At 42.8% G+C, this 19,628-nt stretch overlaps 1 protein-coding gene across 2 annotated transcripts in view; it reads left to right on the top strand.

The window, feature by feature from the left end:
* The window catches only part of EMCN (endomucin), a 41,066-nt gene that overhangs the window by 15,187 nt on the left and 6,251 nt on the right, over positions 1-19,628 (top strand). For both annotated transcript variants that reach the window (XM_081925396.1, XM_081925397.1), the window contains exons 4-10: positions 274-333; positions 3,383-3,478; positions 8,192-8,257; positions 9,851-9,958; positions 14,680-14,730; positions 15,601-15,696; positions 16,902-16,926. In XM_081925396.1, coding sequence (XP_081781522.1) covers positions 274-333; positions 3,383-3,478; positions 8,192-8,257; positions 9,851-9,958; positions 14,680-14,730; positions 15,601-15,696; positions 16,902-16,926 — 502 coding nt within the window. The remainder of the gene's footprint in view (positions 1-273; positions 334-3,382; positions 3,479-8,191; positions 8,258-9,850; positions 9,959-14,679; positions 14,731-15,600; positions 15,697-16,901; positions 16,927-19,628) is intronic.

Genomic DNA, 19,628 nt, shown 5'->3' with positions numbered 1-19,628 from the left:
CACAGCAGTTTCATATACCAAAACCGCTCTCTTCATTTCCTAATACAAGCACAAAAGGGACAGGCAATGCTGCGAGATGGAACATTTGGCATGGTATATTTGAAATATGCTTTCAGGTAACTTTTATTTGAAATGCGGCATATATTGCCATGATATATTATCATGTTCCAAAAGACCATTGGTCAACATATCTGAACCTTCTCCTTTCCCTCAAGCAAACTTGGTTGTTTTTAATAATAAAACTCATTTTGCTTTACCTTACCCTTCTCATAGCAAGCCAAGAAACCTCTTCCTCTTCCTCTTCCACGACCACAAGCAAAGCTGAAACTGCAGGTAATTTCTTCAACATTTGAATTTTTTTTTTTTGCATGTGATTTCCTTCTTCTAGCTTCTGCTCTTTGATTAATCCATATCAGATGCTTTCCGCACGGGGTGCTGCACATAAAACCATGTTTGGCTGTGAAAGTGAGTTACAGTGAAGTTTGAAGAACACATTCTATATCTTGGCCACATCTGCACCATACATTTAAAGCACTGCTATACCACTTTAACAGTTCCAAAGAATTATGGGAGCTGTAGCTCGTTAAGGGTGCTAAGACCCCTCCTGCCCTACCAGAGGTACCATTTCCAGTTGCCTGGGAAGCAGGATTGATTGTTAAACCACTCTGGAAACTGTACATCTATGAAGGGAATAGGGTTTCCTAATGACTCTCATCATCTTTAGCAAACAGCAGCTTCCAGGATCCTTTGGGGGAAATCATGACTGTTTAAAGTAGTATAATACTGCTTCAAATGTAGGGTGTGGATGTGGACTTAGATTATGATTATGATTATGATTATGATTATTATTGCTGCTGCTGTTGACCTACAACTCCCATCATTCCCATCCATGCTGGTTACAATGGTCAGGGTTGATGTGGGTTGTAGTTCAACAACATCTGTGGAGGGACCCAAGCTTAGACAGCTGTCAGGCTTTGGGGACTCCCCCCCCCCTTTGGCCGTAGATAAGCAGGACAAAATGAAAAGAGTCGCTTATCATTTAAAGAGGCTTTAATGATCACAGCAAAAAACAACAACAGCCATTCTCAGAATGAAGGTGTTCCAATTAAGGTTTATACCCACTTCCCCCCTTGTCACTTCTGCTTCTTGCAACCTGATCTCACAACCACTGTGATTTTTTTGCTCCCCTTGACCTTGGACTGATAGGCTGCACACTTTCCAGTGAAAGAGTCTGTTAGCTCACTCTCTTCCTTTTCTTCTTCACTTTGCTGATCAACACACCATCCCACCCCGTTCTTCCCAACTTTTGTCTTCAGAACTATGCCCCTCTGCAAACCACTGTTCCAAATATGTACTGTTCCATTGCTCCTGGGCAACTTCAGGATCCTGGTCAGGAGCAAGGGGAGGGGGAGGTTCCCACGATTCCTCATCAGAGCTGTACTCCTCAGCCTGGTCTCTGACAACAGTATTGTAGGCAGTACTGTGCATGAGAGGCCTCTGGTCTGACTTGGAATAAGCTCGCTTCCTGAACTAAGCAGATCCGGAGCCGTCTGGGAAACCTACCTGAGAAAACCCAATGCATTATGGTTGAAAGGTAGGATATAATTGAGATGATGTATTTATTTACTAGTGTAAAACATGTTCATCCTGACTTTTGATATCAGGGTGGTGCAGAGCATTAAACGAAAACAAACGAAACAACAGCAAACCAGCTAGAACTTGCACAGTTAAGGCTGAAATCCTATGCACACTTACCTGGGAATAAGTCCCGCTGAGTTTATGGGATTGCACTGTAAATCAGTAAAATCTATTAAAATGTTTCAGTTTAATATCTAAATGATGGTGGGGTTGGTATTAGGTGAAGCCCTTTGGGGAGGCCATTCGGTAACTGGGCTACCACTGCTAATCAAGCCCTCTTCTTTTTAGATGATCTTCATACCTTTGATGGGAATATTTGGCTCAACCCTATCATTTTAGTTGACTTTCCCAGTATCTTCTTCCCTTCTGAGTCTTAGACACTTAACACTGCTAGCATAAGAAGGGAATGGAGCTGCATACACACCCACCCACCCCAGTTTAAAGGGAAAGCATGCACTGGCATCCGGAACAGTGTGGCAGTAAAAAAGCAAATCATGTTTGGAATGATTTCCTCAGAGTGCCATTTACTCTTCTTGAAGTGATTAATTCTGTGCCACTGTCTACGAGTGAGGCTGTGCTTTCCCTTTGAAGAGCTGCACTCTGATGAAGGTGAACACTTTTTTCATTTTCGAAAACGCTTTAGCGGCATTTGCTAATTCATTTTTTGCAACTCCTCTGCAACGTAAGTGGGTAATAATATCATCATTCCTGCTTTATAGAGAAGCCCAGAGCTATTGCCAGAGTCAGCGACAGAAAAGGAGGGCAAAAATGGAAGCTGTAGATGGAGGTAGCTTTCTCAATAGCTCTGACTTCAAAGCTGCTCTACTGTTTATGTGGGTATTTAAAACAACAATTAATTTTTTAATCATGGGGGGTGGGGGAATGCTACGAATCAATGAACACCCATATAATATGGGCACAATTTACTGCACTTCCATGTTCCCCCCCTCAAATTAAAATCCCCATATGCTTTCTAGAACATGTAAACAGTGATTTCATCATGTGGAGTTGAAATCATAGAGCACCTGACTGTGCAAAGCTTTAATAGAAATGGAAATTTAGGAAAGCAGCATTTTCCATTCCATTCTATAATTGCCACATGCAGCACTGCTCCCATTCCGCAGCAGTTCCATCTTCTGCCCAAAACTATGCTATTCATGTCAACTTAAGAGAAGTCGTCCCTGAGAAGCATCCTGAAACAGAAATAAAGCACGTCATCGACAAGGAGTGGGTGAAGTTGGTCCACTGTGGCAAAATTACATAACTTATGTGAATTACACTGGGTGGCATTCAGCTAAGTTTTACGCAGGGAAGACCTATTGAATGAACATGACTGATGAAATAATGAACATGAATGTGTGGACACCGTCAATTTTCACTCCTAGTTTTATTTTCATGTGAATTTTCTGACATCCCTACAGGGCAACAAAAATTAGACCTGAATCTCTTGTTCTTTCTCTTTGGACTATATTTCTGTCTGTGACAAGGATATATATATAGTCTCAGGTATAGCCACAGGAAGTGAATAATCACACATCTGGATCAACAGGAGTGTCATTTACATATGCAGACAATGGCTTGGAGCTGCATCAGGAACACGGAAAGTAAACAGCATGGAATGCTGGGAGTTCTGTTGTCTTTTCATAAGCAGTGTTAGCAATAAACCATAAGCATGTCACAGATCGGCTATGTTTATTTGGCAGAGGAAGAGTAACAGAAAAAAAATGTGTGTTCATTGTTTCAGGTAATACGACAACTACTGCGAATTCTTCAGCAATAGCCCGACCAACCCAGGCCTCTGCACATGGGTCACTATCAACACCCAACAACACAGCAAGCAGTAGGTATTGTGTTTCTCTGGTTCACTGGTGAATTCATTATAAGCCATACCTGAGGGTGAGAAAGGGCCACCATGGCTGTGAAGCAGGGCATTGGTTTGTGGCGAAAGTCTTGACTCACTGACGGAGCACATACATTGCACGCTAAAACCTCCCAAGTTCAATCCCCAGAATTTGCAAGAGACTCCTATGTGAAATCTTGGAAATCTGCTACCAATAGACCATAAAAGGTAAAGGTAAAGGGACCCCTGACCATTAGGTCCAGTCGTGACCGACTCTGGGGTTGCGGCACTCAGCTCGCTTTATTGGCCGAGGGAGCTTCCGGGTCATGTGGCCAGCATGACTAAGCCACTTCTGGCAAACCAGAGCAGCACATGGAAACGCCGTTTACCTTCCCACCGGAGCAGTACCTATTTATCTACTTGCACTTCATGCTTTCGAACTGCTAGGTTGGCAGTAGCAAGGACTGAGCAACGGGAGCTTACCCCGTCACAGGGATTCAAACTGCCGACCTTCTGATCGGCACGCCCTAGGTTCTGTAGTTTAACGCACAGCGCCACCCGCGTCCCACCAATAGACCATACTGAGCTAGATTAACCAATGATCTAACTTGGTACAAGGCAGTTTTCAATGTGTGACCCAGCTTCTTACCCCTGTGTTGGAGAACATGGGAGTGAAGAGTACTAGCGTAAGAGTGTTGGCTAGTCTTCATGCAGCCACAGCTGAAATAAAGGCTATGTACATGCAGGAATCTGTAGATCCACACCAGCTTAAAGTCTGCCCACCCCTGCAGTAAACCAGCATATTAATTGATGATGCTATCATTCTACAATATTTCCAGAGGGGTAGCTATGGTAATCTGCTGCAGCAGGAACAACAAAGAGGTCTGTGGCACATTAGCAATAAATCTGTTAGATCCTTAACACACTGCAAGACTCTTTTTCACGGTAGGCAGAAAAATGATGATGACAGACAGACAGTGTTGTATCTGCTCGCAAACTGCTCTCTGCAATGTCTCCACTGAACACATCTTGAGGAATAAGGTCATAGACCTGCATATGTAATTTTACAATCTATTGATACTTCATATATTTCAAAATAAATAGAGGAGAAGGAGAAATACTGGACTGGATATTACTTTTGTAGGGCAGTTAGTGGCATAATTCATATGAATAAATGTTGTGGAACCCCTCTGTCCCCTAGATTTTGGAGAAAGGTAAAATGGCAAGGGATCCGATTTCAAATCTCCACTGTCTCTTCTGTTTTTGGCCCTCAGTCTTGGGGATCAAGTGATAATGAAACCCAGTTTTCTTGCACAGGGTGCATTAGGCTAGATGAAGACATTTTCTTTGGCTTCTGAGCAGTTCTTTTGGGTCCACAGCTCAACTTTCAACACCTAAGCCTCTCTGAATATGAAAGGCCCCTAAGGAAGGGGGAAGTCTGACCCTTCAGTTCTTTGCAGAAGGTCATTCCAGTTGACTCTCGCATAACTCAAGCATGGCTACCGTCAGCTTTCTACATAAGGGTGTCTTATGGGGAAACTGTGGTTCTCCAGATTTTGTTGGACTCCAACTTCCGTCAGCCCCAGTCAGTATAGCCAATGTTCAGGACTGAAGGGAGCAAGGCCAGCCCACTCATGAGGTAAGGTGAGGTGACTGCCTCAGGCGGCAGCATCCACCAGTGCAGCAAATCCTGATGTTGATTTTTCTTCCCCTCTTGTTCCTGATGTAAATATTCCCTCACCCCTTCTTCCCTGGTGGGGAGGGGGTGCCATTTTAGGGATTGCCTCAGGTGCCAAAATGTCTTGGGCCTGCCTTTGATGGAAGATGTAGCCCAACCAGATCTGGAGGGCCACAGGTTCCCCATCTTTGCTTTAGTATGTGAATGGAATACTGTAGACATTAAAAAAAATATGTACCCATAAATAATTGCACACAAAGGCATCTCAATTAACCATAGTCTTTGGATGCACATCTTTTATTTTATACTTACCTACAGCACTAAAATACTGAACTGTCTGTCTCTGCTGTTACTGCACCAAAGGAAGATTTGCTGATGTAGAGCTGATGCTGTAGGCTATGAAGAAGCTTTAGCTTTTGTTTTGCTTTTGCCGTTCCACTTTATAGCAGAAGTCCTAATGGATAGAAACAAAACAAAACGAAAAGCCCACAAATGTGACTCCTTTTCTTTTAGGTCATGGAGAAGTTCCTCACTTGAGGGTATCCATAGAACACAACCACCTATAATTAACCTGTACTGAAAGCTAAAGCTTGTGGCATGTAGGGAAAAGCTAATAAGCAACGGCAGGCCTGTCTCTACAGCTTAGTTCATGGTAGTGCCCTGAATGAATACTGGAAGTTGACTACTTCCTTGCCCATAGTAGACCAACCTAGAACAATACCATTGATGATGGTTTTTACGATCAGCTTCAAAGCAGAGCTTCTCCACCCATTCCAAGTGACTTCCACAAGGGGTTTCGAGAAGAGGACAATGGCAGACGAGGCCTACCATGCCCACAAACTGCTTGTGAGCTTCTCACTAGCATCTGGTTGACCACTGGAGAAAAAGGATGCTAGATAGGAATTTGGTCTAATCCAGCAGACCTTTTCCTGGGTTCTTCACATTTATTTTGTGCTAACATTGTGGAAAATAGCTGTAGAAAAGACCTGGGAGTGCTGCAGCTTTTGGATTGGGAGAGGCATAAAAGCTGTTTCTCACAGAACTACACACCTTCCAGCAACCATAAAAAAAGACAGCTCTCGGGATTCTTTGGGGAAAGCCATGTGTTTTACACGTACGGTGTATATGCAGCCTCAGTCAGCACTGTGCAAGTGTTGGGCAGCTGCTGACTATTCACCCTTTCTGGCATCACCCCCACCCCCCAGATCAGCTTGCAGCAGTCAGTGGTTTCTTCTTTTAAAAAGATAACTGTGTCACTACTAGTCGGGTTGAACAGAACAGTCTATTTCTGGCCAGCGTGGTGTAGTGGTTAAGAGCGATAGACTTGTAATCTGGAGAACCGGGTTTGTGTCTCCTCTCCTCCACATGCAGCTGCTGGGTGACCTTGGGCTAGTCACACCTCTCTGAAGTCTCTCAGCCCCACTCACCTCACAGAGTGTTTGTTGTGGGGGAGGAAAGGAAAGGAGAATGTTAGCCGCTTTGAGACTCCTTCGGGTAGTCATAAAGCGGGCTATCAAATCCAAACTCTTCTTCTACTACTACTCTTCTTTAAGTTTCAGGTGGGTTCATTCGTAAGACCTACTTCATACCAATCTGTGACTCTTTTAAAATGTACCAAAGCCATTTTTTAGATATGTATCAATGCCTTTTATCTCAATATATACCTTTCCATATGCATTTTATCCTAAAACACTTTTTAAAAATGAATTTGATACTTTTCATTGTCTGGAACAGCATTGTGACATTCAGAGGAGTGCAGAATCTGAAGAATAGTTGCATTCCTATCAGTGTATCAATCCAGATGAGGTGAATTAGGCCAGTATGCCCCATGATTGTAAGATGAAGGGCGGGATAAAAGTGTACCAACTAAATAATTAAACGGGCATCAAAGGAAATCCTCCTCCTTCCCTATCTGCCTGCCCCCAATAGCTTGAGCACTCCCTCGGGTAATAAAAGTTACTGATAGTCTGAAGAGGGATTAGCAGATTTTGCTGTGGGAAGATGTGCTTTGCAGCATATCTAAGTCTCTCCTCTGAAAATCAGAATTTCAAACCAAGGCATTCCTGGCCCTTTTTTCTTTTATATAACTTTATATTCTAGGTTTATATTCTAGGCTTTATATTTTCTAGGTTGGTCCTGCCAACCTAGAAGTTCGAAAGCATGTCAAAGTGCAAGTAGATAAATAGGTACTGCTCCGGCGGGAAGGTAAACGGCATTTCCATGCGCTGCTCTGGTTTGCCAGAAGCAGCTTAGTCATGCTGGCCACATGACCCGGAAGCTGTACACCGGCTCCCTTGGCCAATAAAGCGAGATGAGCGCCGCAACCCCAGAGTCGGCCACGACTGGACCTAATGGTCAGGGGTCCCTTTACCTTTACCTATGGAATGATGTTCTTCAGGTATTCAAACATTGCGGTGCTTAGAACAAAACACCCCAAAGATAATCCCACCCTCTGCACACCCAGCTGATCTCTGTATTCTGCAGAAGAGGGCATCATACAACCAGCATTTCATTGTGAGGTCCATTGTCAAGTGCCAGAATCAGGCCTTTATTGTGACGGCGCCTACTCTTTGAAATTCACACCATCAGATAACCTCCATCCCCATTGTCTGTCTGGGAACTTGTTGAATATCTTCCTCTTTTAACATGATTTTTTCAAATCATTCATTGTTTATTTAATTGATTTTCAAATTGTTGTTTAAATTGATTTTTTTCTAAATTGCTTTTATATGTGTAATTGTTTCATGAATGTTTTTATTGTATTGTAAATCGTCTCAAGAAGACTCTTGGGAAGTGATTCAGAAATGAAATAAATAACTATTAATAATGATGATGATGATGATGATGATGATGATGATGATGATGATGATAGGCACAGTTTTAAAGAAAAAGATGCAGGGACCTGAGGATGTTGAGACAACAGCTCTGCAGGATTACTCTGGTTTTCCCCACACTTGCATACTGATTATTCCTTTGACAAATATGTTTTGAGAACAGCAGTTAACACACTGTCATTTATCTTATCAAAATATCAGCAGGGAAAGCTGAATCACCAGCACTGAGCTCTGTGACTTCATCTCACTTGGCTCTAACAACTCCTGGTAAGACATCCCCTTTATAATCTAATTCATAATCAACTGTTGACAACTGGCCCATTAAACAATTATATGACTGTATTATAGCAGCGGTTTTGCTTCTGTGCGGCAATGTTGAGTAAAGCTTCGGTTTCCTTGCAGTAGATGCAAGGCAGAGGTTTTTCATGCTTGATTTCCCCCTGTAGCTTCTGGTTGTCGGGTAAACTTGATGAAAGGCTTGCAGAGGATGGGTCCAAGGAAAAGCATTGCCCAGCATGCTGCAGGGAGCAAACAGAATAACCTTTCAGGGGATGCTGTCCCTGCAGTCGGTTTTAGGGCATCCATGTGCTTTCCTTTGCAGAGATGCTTGAAAAGCTATCCAGTCCCAAGCCTGGTTTAAATTGCCCACCAGCAGTTATCATCAGGACAGGGGACTAAATAGGCACCCAGATCACTATCCTCCCTGCTGTGATGAGATATATTGCATTTAAAAAAAAAGACTATTTCTAACTTTGCATCCATAAAATAAAGCAGCATATGCACAATTTATGAAAACCTGTGCTTTTTATGGGTAACGCATTTTCTGATTCCCACCACCACCCCCATGCATAAGCATCCATACTAGTTGACAGCGCTAAACTATATATAGACCAATGCTCTACCTTGGTATAAGGCAAGTTTCTCCTGCTCATATGTCATCTTGCAGCACTTGGGAAGGCTACAGATCCCAAGGGTTACTGCACCTTTTGTCCTGGCATGTTGCTACAAAGCATGATGAGGCCTCTCCCATTGTGCCATGGCTACTCCCACCAGCCAGATAAGTAGAGGAAAATGTTCTACAGATGGGTTGTGGCGTTTGCCCTCCTAGCTGTGTGACATCATACTGGGTTCATAAGGAAAGGGTTAACTAATTGTAAAATGACTAACCAATGGGAACCCAAGGGGCAGAGTTAACTGTGTATAAAGTTTAAGCACAAAGGGGTTTTTTTGGGAAGAGTTAGAGTTACGGTGGTTGAGAAGACAGTCTGGAGTTAGAAGAGACAGAGAAGATAAGTCTGTGGGTTGGGCTGGTCTGGTGTGAGAGAGTGAGAGAATTTGTTAAGAGGAGTCAGTCAAACAGTTGAGATAATCAGTCAGAAGGTATTAGGAAGGTATAGGCCGGTAAAGAAACTAAGGTTAAGATACTGACAGGAATATTATCTGAGAAACCATAAACTTGTTAATGTTTGTACAATAAACTTGGTGGGGGGTTTTTGGTTCACTTTTAACAACTTTCTGGACTCAGTGTTCTACCAGAGAGTAACTGGTTGGTGGCAGCAGGGAAGCGAGCACAGTGGTGGCACAGGGATCTATAGACTTAAACGTCTGGGGACCCTGTGTGACCGTCACAGTGGTGGACTGGCAAAGAGGGGATTCACCTCTACTCTGCCCCTCCAGATTCACTTCCACACTATCTCACCAGATCTTTCAATGTCTTATGAAAAGTCTGGAATGGGCACTCAGAAAGAGAGGGAGAGAAACTGCCTTTGTTTCTTACTGCAAGCAGTGCTTCCTACCTAGACAAGAGTCTAAACCTTAGGGTGGTTTTTGTGTTTTAACATGAGATTTGCTTCCTTACAGTTCAACATAACAAGACAACGACAACAACAAGGGCACTTCCCAGGGAGAAGGCCACTGAGAGAAGCATACAAGACACGCTTCAAAAAGTAACTGAAGTTCCAACTGAAAGTAAGTAAAGATTGTCTCCTATTTTACCTCCAGATTGCCAGCATTTTGTGGGAGGGATTCCAGTGAATATGGAAAATTTAGCAATTGACATGGGTTAAAGTGCTTTATTCCCCCTGGTGCATCAAATTCACTTCAAAAAACCAGTATTGCCTGTAGGGAAAGTTTTGGGGTAAATGCATTAAAATGTGTGGAATTAATAAATGATTAACAGGAAACCATTCTCCCATTCACACAGTGATTCCACTCCCCTTCCCTTCTTGCTTTGTGGCAAACCATAATTTGATATTATATATACAAAGGAGCAACCTTTCAGCTTGCCCTATAAATCTGAGTTGATAATCAGGACTCATAAATGAGTCACATATGGAGCAGCCAGTCTGTGCTTTAAGTTCTTGAGATCTTCTACTTTTGTCCTTTTTTCATTATTGAATTTCTATCCCACCCTTCCTCCCCCAGGAGCCCAGGGCAGAAAACAGAAACACAAAAACACAAAAACAAAGCAAAAACAAAAATAACACTGTAAAAGCAATTTAAAAGCTGTTACAGTTTAAAACATCTCAAAATAGTTACAGTTAAAAATATTCTTCCATCCAACAGTCTTAGGGTTGCCACCAAATGCTGGGGTAAACAGGAATGTTTTCAATTGCCTCCTGAAAGCTCCAGGTGTTCACTCTGAAACTCACCTACAGGTGGTACCTAACACCAAGAAAACTAGCGCTAATATGCCCAGGAACCTCACCAAAATGCTGGAGAGGGTGCACCTCCAGAGGCACATACCTCCAAATGTGGTGGGAGTGCCCCAAAATCCAACTATTCTGGACAACAGCCACACGAGAAATATGTAAAATAACTAAGCAAGTATTAGACATCTCCCCAGAATTGGCCCTACTAAACATCTTCCAAGATAACAATGGCCATTTACACCACAAAGAACTCATAACCCACCTACTTTCAGCAGCCAGAAACACCATAACCAGACACTGGAGAGACCTGTCAGGAGTAAGCATGAACCAATGGTACCAAATAGTATGGGAAACAGCCCTACTAGAAAAATTAACCAATAAACTGAAACTAACACGGGGCCAAACAGAAGAAGACGCCTTTACCCCGGTATAGCTCCCCTTTATCACATACACAGCCCAACAAGGCAATGACAATAATCCACCAACAGCATACAAATCAATATGGCTAACCTGATCCAAAACACCCACCCACCCCACTCACACAAAAACAAAGATCACCATAGCCAATCACAAACAAACAACCACAGCCTAGGCCAACCCCAACCTCTCTCACCACCAAAGGAAGCACAAGCAACGCTGACACAAAACCCTACATACATTAAGCATAATAGAAATATCGCCACCCAACCCCACCCCCACCCATCTTCCCTCCCTCCACCCCCTTTTTTTTTCTCTCCCCCTAATGTCTCAACAAACGAAACAGATTTGTAACAATGTTACATGGAAAAAAATATGAGAGACATTACACTTACTTCTGTAAAACAAGAAAATCTTTAAGAAAAATAAAATAAAAAATGAAAGCTCCAGGTGTTCAGGATAAAGGACCTTCCCCGCTGTGGGTTGATTTGTTCATTCTGCTTTCGGCAGATTTTTTTTCTATAATTTGGAGAATTGGGAAGTTTAGAACAACATACGTATGTGTCATTTTTAAAAAATGAAAAAGCGTAGATCTTGTTTGAGCTCCTCCACCTCCAAATTACAAAAACATACTTTGTGTATTTTAGCATCCCCTTTGAGCAATCAGTCAGGAGCGTACTTGAGCTTAGCTTCATTTGGTTGCCATCCAAAAAGGAAGGGGGGAAAGAAACAAACAGAAGAAGACTGCAGTTGTTTAGTCAAAGGGCCATTTGAGAACACAATGGAGGGAGGCTGGTTTGGGGTCTCTGTCTCCCATGCCATCTGCTGGTCTGTTAGCCACCTACTAGAATGAGGCAAGGCAGCAATGCAAAAAAGAAGGGGGAAAACAGGAGGCTTTCTCTCTCCCCGCTTCATAGCTCATTGCCCAACAACAACTTATTCCAGACAATATTGCCCTCCTCATTTTTCAGTAATGAGTCTGGAAGTCTTCCCAGATTCTTTTTATAGGGCAGCTGCCCCTCTAAACTCACAGCCCCCAAAGGAGCATAAGGTTGACATGGAAGAGGCATAGAACAAGTTCAATAAGTCTGCCAGTCATTGTCAATTTCTTGGGCTTTCTATAGCGATGACGGATGCGGTGCAAATTGCTCATTAAAGGCGAACTGAAAAGCATGATACTGTTGACCAGATATGCCTAACAGCACAAGGATATAAACAGCAGCTTGAGATTACTTGTCCATCTAGATAAACACAGTAGGGCTTATTCTGACTGATGGCAACAGTCTGGTGGCTACAGGAGATCCTTTAGGTCAGGTCTGGGGAACCTTTGGACTTCCAGATGTTGCTCAGCTACAATCAACTTCAGCCCTAGCAAGTATGGCCAATGTCGGGAGATGATGGGAGTTCTGATTCAGCAACATCTGGAGGGCCAAATGTCCCCTTCACCTACTCTTTGTGACCTCGGGAGATACCAACAATTTAACCTGTAGCTTTATAGCAAGGGTGGGGAGAGTTTTTGCAGCCCAAGGATTGGACTCCCCCTTGGTCAGCCCTTCAGGGGAACATGGCAGTGGCCAAGACAACAGTGAATGTGGCCAATGTGAGCATTTTCGCTTTTTCCAAGCCTTGTTGCTGACGGATGGTTACCCATTCCCTCCTCTGCTGCTTTTTCCAGGAGGACCTTCCTTTCCTCTGAAGCTATGAAAATGGTTCCATCACACTGCAGTTAGGCTTGGGAAAAGCCTTCCATTGGTTCCAATAGAAGGCTTTCTTCCAGCCTTGTTGCATCAGGAAGGGGCAGATGAGACTCTGTTGGCTGGGGGGAGGAGTGTGGCAGCAGGAGCTCTTACGGCCTGCAAGTTAGTGATTCCACACCCTTGTTTTACAGGCCTTTGCAGACAACGTTTATGTTCTGCTACCGTGCTATAGGGCATTCAATTCTCGGCCATATGGCAAACTTACCTTTCACAAATGGAGGGAAAGGAAACCCTAGGAATAAATATAATGATCACAATTCACAACAGAATTTATAGCAAGGTTGCTGTCCTTTGATATGCCCTATTTTGGTAAATACTGACAAAAATATAGGAATTAAAGCATCTCAGAAACTTGAGGAGGTTAATATGTGGGCTTTTTATTTTTAAAAAAATTCACCTGGGATTCAGATAATAAGGTAAAGGTTAGTGTGAACTGAGAAATGCTATCACTCAAGAAAAAAAGTAAAACAGATGCATATTTTTAAGACAATAACATAACCTAGAATGTAGGTTTCTTAAGTGTGTATGAAAATTCAAGAAAACATAATAATGGATGCCAGATTATTTTTCAAATAAATAATATCACATAGTAGGGAGGCAGAAAACTGCTGACCAGCATAAGATTTTGGTTAATTCAATAAGGTTGAACCTGGATCAGCAAAAAATGTAATCTAGTTTTAATGAGACCAGCAATGTCAACGAAGAGGGCTATAACAAAATCCCTGAAAAGCATTAAATAAGCCATATGCTATTCGTGTGCGTGTGTGTGTGTGTGTGTGTGTGTGTGTGTGTAAGGGGGGAGAGATCTGTGAAGTTGAGGTACTTGGATTTAATTCAGTCTAAATCTCTTGGAAGCAAATTATATTTAGTTGGCTTAAATTCTAAGCACTCAAAATGGAATCAGGGGAGTGAAATTGGGTTATATCCAAGTGGACTCGGCTAATATTTGAGTTATAGATCGTTCCTAGCTTGGGATGGAAAAGAAATTTGATTCAGTTTATATTTTAAGCCATATCTACCCGATTTGCTCTTTTTAAAACAACACATGAACTGAAGTACAGCCATCCTTCTCCAAATTTTTCAAGGAAGTTCATCGCTCAAGCAGTATATGTATACTTTAGGGTAAAATGTGCAGACCCATATATTAGTGAAAATAACATGCAAAAATGGGGAAACAGATTTGCAAAAATGTGTACATTAAGCAAAACCAGGGCTTTTTTTTTCAGCCAGAACTCACTGGAACGCAGTTCTGGCACCTCTCAAGTGGGCACCATTGTCATTCTAAGAGAAGAAGGGAGGTGTTTGTGGCGAGTTACGGCACTTCTTTTTCTCGAAAAATAGCACTGAGCAAAACTGCGTACAAAAAGGTGTCTTTGGGGAGAAATTTGTTACTAAAATGCTGGTGAATTTTCCGATGACAAAAATAAAAAATCGCAAGCTACTGTGGAAATGTGGAGAACTGACACTTGGAAAATGAGAAGGGAGAGAGGCGGACCAAAGCAGCTTCTCTTGTCAGAATAGTATCATAATAATTGCTCTTAAGTCTACTGGTGACTTGGAACTGGACAGCAGTGGGATGTGGGGAGATAAGGAAGTTGCAGTTGTGTTCATCTAAAGGCAGCCCTGTTTTGGGAAGCTTTTAATGATTAATAGATTATTGTATTTTAGTATTTGGTTGGAAGCCGCCCAGAGTGGCTGGGGAAACCCAGCCAGATTGGCGGGATATAAATAAATTATTATTATTATTATTATTATTATTATTATTATTATTATTATTATTCAACTGCTAGCTGAATTATTTTTTTAAAAGCAGAAACCATGAGAGTGAATGTTTTACTTTAATCACAGTTTTTCTTTCTCGTAGGCAACACTGTAAATGCACACGCCGAAAAACAGGATCACCCCTCTTATACCAGTAAGTACACTGAGTGTGGTGGTTTTATGGCAGCTGCCGAAATTAATTTGTCAGCAACTTAACTTCAGTCCTTGGTGGACAGTGAACCTAATTACAGAAAGCTGTCTACCTGCCTGCATAAGAGCTATCTGCAAGAGAGACAGGCTCTAATGAGAGCAGAACTGACATCGCCTTTCACCCTCTGAGCCCTGAAATTATTCTTGAGGATGGAGGTCAAAGCCGCAATATCATACAAGTGATAACCCTGGATCGGGTCATTCTTACAGAGAGCATGAACAGGGGGGATATGTCTGCCCAATAACATCACAAATACAACATAAATCATAGAGAATAATTAACAAATCATCAGTAAAACAATGTGTGGCATTTGCCTCCTATCAAAGGCAGCAGTTCAGTCCTGGACAAAGAAACCCACACACACACAAACATAACGTAATGACATAACATAGGATAACAACATAACGTAACATGCACGCACAATGCAATGCGCACACACAAATTGGAATTTTACTGCAGTCGCTGCTGACACTTTTTTGTAATCTCATCCTTAATTCCCCTAGGAAAAGTGTTATACACCTTTAGGCCTGTCAAGGAAGGGTATATATGGACGCAGGCCTCGCAGCAAGGATATTGCTGTTTACTGCAGAGGGAGGAAGTCAGGTTATGGTCTTTCATAATGGCTGTAAGCCTGCCACCCAGTGGTTGCACTGGAAAATAGGAAAGCTGGGAAATTAGGTAAGAATTTCCACTGCAGGCACTGTGTAGAAAGGGGTTAGGGTGGAACATGTTTTGCGTGTTTTTTTTCTTTTAAAAAAGAATCTAAGATGTTGACATGTATGAATTAAAACAGTTTTCCTCCATTGCATGCAGCCATTATTTTGCCGGTCATCATTGCCTTGATAGTCATATCCCTTTCCGTATTCCTTCTGGTGACTTTGTACAGAATGTGCTTGAAGACAACTCCAGGTATCTATTCAACTTTTAACCCACAAATATTTTTATTTTATTTTTTGAAAAATATATAAAACGGGTTTGAATTCTATTTCCCGTTGTAATTTCAGCTGCAGCATATTTGTTAGAATATTTTTGAACTGATTGGGATTTTTTGCGATTTGTAATCATGATGTTCAACATGTTGCACTGAGTTGTTGCTTATCCAGCCTAAGCATCATCAACCAGCCTCCTTGCCACAAGAGGGAGCTGTCAGCAGGCTTTTGGACACCCCACGGTTTGCAGAAGAACAGGAAACGAGTCCAGTAGTAGAGTAATGACTGATTGCAGAGGGTAGCTAGAATCCCAAACATCAGCTCTATTCACAGCAGTATTAAGTTGCAGATCAACATACCCATAACTAAACAAATAAAGCTTCTGTCTCTCTTCCCTGGGGGGTTGTCTATATGAGTTTGTATTTTATTTTGTATCTATATATATATATATATATATTCAGATGCAAGGGGGAATAGGGGGGATTCAATTCAGTTCACATTTAAAGGCGTTTCTGCCTAATTCACACTTTCTGAAACAATATGCAAACTAAAACACAGCCAGCCTTCAAAATTTACACTTCTCAGAATTTTGCAATGCAGTTCTCCTGCCAAGTAATGTGTACAACAATACATATGTTAGGGTAAAGTGTGTAACAACATGCATAGATTAGTGAAGATAACATACGAAAATGCACTATATTAGAGAAATTATAAGTATTAGGGGAAATATACTTTGCAACTAATATGTATATTAGGCAAAAGTACATGCCAGAAAATAAGGGTGTAACTACTTTTATTCTGAATTTTGAATTGTTTTAACCCACTCTGGGGCTTGCTGCTGAGCTAATATGGAAAGGTAGAGAACTGAAGATTTGAAACCTGAGGGATTGTGAGAAACTGTAATTCACATATTTACCCATCCGTACTCAGAAAAGAGGCGGTAGTTAGGCTCCCATTCTTATTGCTCCAGAAATTGCTTACAACTGTATAACCCTAGCAAGTAAATCATTCCTTATTGCCAAATTCAGTGAATGCTCACATAGCATGATTATTCTGATATGCAAGAAGGAGAAAATCCTGGCATGTGAAAGAGTTACATGTGATGGAGAAGACTAGGTAGGAATCTTACTCCCTGACAATTAGCGCTGGGATATCCATATCATGTGAATCTCCTTTTCCTTTCAGAGAGACAAGAAAACGGAACTGAACAGTAAGTTGTTTTCCTTTCCTTCCATCCTATGCTAACATAAAGGTGCCTTATGGAAGCAGTCCCTTGAAGGCAGCGAGAGCCAGGATAGTACCCTCCAGATGCTGTGGGGCTCCCCACACCCATCAGGATGAGAGTCGTAGCCTCGCATTGGCTACCTCTGCTATAATGGTCCAGGTTTTGAAAAAGAACTAGGTCATTCTGCCACTAGAAGCAGTTCGGCTATCTTGCAATTCCTGTCCCTTCAACCCAGCCGTGCATGTTCTTCAAATTCAGAAGAACCCCACTGTGGCACTGGCTTTCTGACAGCTTCTTTTGAGCTACAAATCCGGACTTATCAAGAAGGTCTTGACATCTCTACAGTACATGGTCAGGGTCATTCCCATAAATGAGAGAGAGACGAGAGATTTGCAGAAGTCCGTTCACAAAAATACACTCTGACACGGTCCTTCTTGATCTGTGTGCATTGCCTCTTCATATTTGTCACTATGTGAGAACAAAACACACCTGATGTCTGCACAGATTCATGCAGCTTTATCAGCGTGCCTCCTCTATTCAGTAGCTATCAGCCTCTGTAATAACCAGTGTGGGCTTGTTTGGGAGATAAAACTTCAGAATGAGGGCAGCTGGGAAGATTGATTTCTATCACTCCCCTGATAACACAGAGCCAGGCAACATCTTTCTTCCATAACTGCTTCATGGAATCATGGAGCTGGGATGGTCAACTGCAAATGCAGAAAATTGGCTGCTACAGAATCCCTCATAGCCTTTTAACAGGTTATTAAGCCTCTGCTTGAAAACTTCTACCACTTTCAGTGCTATTCAGTACCACTGCTGAACACTCTGTATACCCTGGGGTAGCCATTCCCCGTTGGGATTGGTAGGGCAGAAGACAAGGAGGCTGACAGTAGGTGGCGCCAGAGCCAACAACAGATTTGTTGTTGTTTAGTCGTTTAGTTGTGTCCGACTCTTTGTGACCCCATGGACCAGAGCACGCCAGGCACACCTGTCTTCCACTGCCTCCCACAGTTTGGTCAAACTCATGTTGGTAGCTTTGAGAACACTATCCAACCATCTCGTCCTCTGTCGTCCCCTTCTCCTTGTGCCCTCAATCTTTCCCAACATCAGGGTCTTTTCCAGGGAGTCTTCTCTTCTCATGAGGTGGCCAAAGTATTGGAGCCTCAGCTTCACGATCTGTCCTTCCAGTGAGCACTCAGGGCTGATTTCCTTCACAGTGGATAGGTTTTGTCTTCTTGCAGTCCACGGGACTCCCAAGAGTCTGTTCCAGCACCATAATTCAAAAGCATCAATTCTTTGGCGATCAGTCTTCTTTATGGTCCAGCTCTCACTTCCAACAACAGATAGTGCCAGCTTATTCTCACTTTGATCCCTGTTGATCTGTGTGAATCTTCCTCCCTGTTGAGTTCTAGAAGGCTAAGGAGGAGGAACTGACAGCCAGGACCTCCCCACCACCTCACCCTTCCCACCCTCCCTTTCTCCCTCCCAATAAGCAGCAGCAACTCTGCTGCCAGGAGGTCATGTGAGCACCACCCTCACAGTCTGCTACAGCAGCCTCAGGACCACTCCTTGGAATGGGAATAAGTAAGAGGGCAGGCAGAAGGGCATATTGAAGTTATTGGAACAGTGTCCCATTTGCCCTAACAGACATGCCTTTGCTGATTATTCTGCCAGGAAGTCCTTCCTCACATTAATACAAATCGTGTCCTCCCTAAAAGAGGGCACGTGTTGCAGTGAGACCTGGAGACTGACCACCTGTGTTGTGGGTGGGTAAGATTGGTCAGCCACAACACACGATTGGTAGGTCCCTCAATGTTGGGTTCAGTCTGACCAATGGGGTGCAGTCTAAACGGATCAAGGGACCTATATATACCCATGCATATGACCCAGAGCTTCCTCTTTTGGCGCGTGCATTCAGAACACCCACCCACATCACCCTACTTTTAGGGAATTTTGTGATTGACCTTGCTATGCTGTCGTGTGTCGTCTGTCATTGGGACAGGGGCATGGCAGGAATTTCCCCACTTGGCTGATTGGCGGTTGCCATTTGGGTTTTGCCTACCGTGTAGCAAATCATCACAGCTTGTAAGGTTGTGGATAGGCACTGGTTCAGGTGATAGGGATGGGAGAACGGTCTCACTATCCCTTTGTGAAGGGTATTCCGTTAAAGGAATCCAGGGACTCAACTGGGGGTTGTGCCCGTGTCTGAGTCCAGGGGGGCATCTGGGTGGTGAACATAGTCTGTTCCTGGCTTTTCACCTACCCAGGTGTTCACCCTAGGCTGACCTAGGCTGGTGCCTTGGGTCAGCACTGCAGGGAGCTAGTCGAACCAGAGCCTATGTAACCACTCACCTTCTGTAATCAATAAAGCTGTGGCCTAAATTCTACCAAAACTAAAATTTGAGTCAAGTGTGTCTTTATTTAGTGGGGAGGTCTCTGGGTCTGAACACGCAAAATCCTCTTTTTTATAATTTGAATGACTTTTGTGTTGTAAATGTATTTGGCAGAAAGAGTCCCAGGTAGCTCACTATCGCCAATACACACCTATATTGTGTAGCAGCAGTGACTGTTCCCAGTTCTCAAATGGCCCAAACCTTGTCCATCCTTGTTTATATTGTTTTTTTAGAAATCAATTATGTGCAGGAAGAAGTTGCCTTTTTCTTTATTAAGTCCTTTATTTGCTGATT

Source organism: Podarcis melisellensis (assembly GCF_964234715.1).
Source record: "Podarcis melisellensis genome assembly, chromosome: 9".
In the NCBI taxonomy this organism is placed as follows: Eukaryota; Metazoa; Chordata; class Lepidosauria; order Squamata; family Lacertidae; genus Podarcis; species Podarcis melisellensis.
The sequence above is the reverse complement of the archived record's forward strand: the minus strand, read 5'-3'. Positions and strand labels throughout refer to the sequence as shown.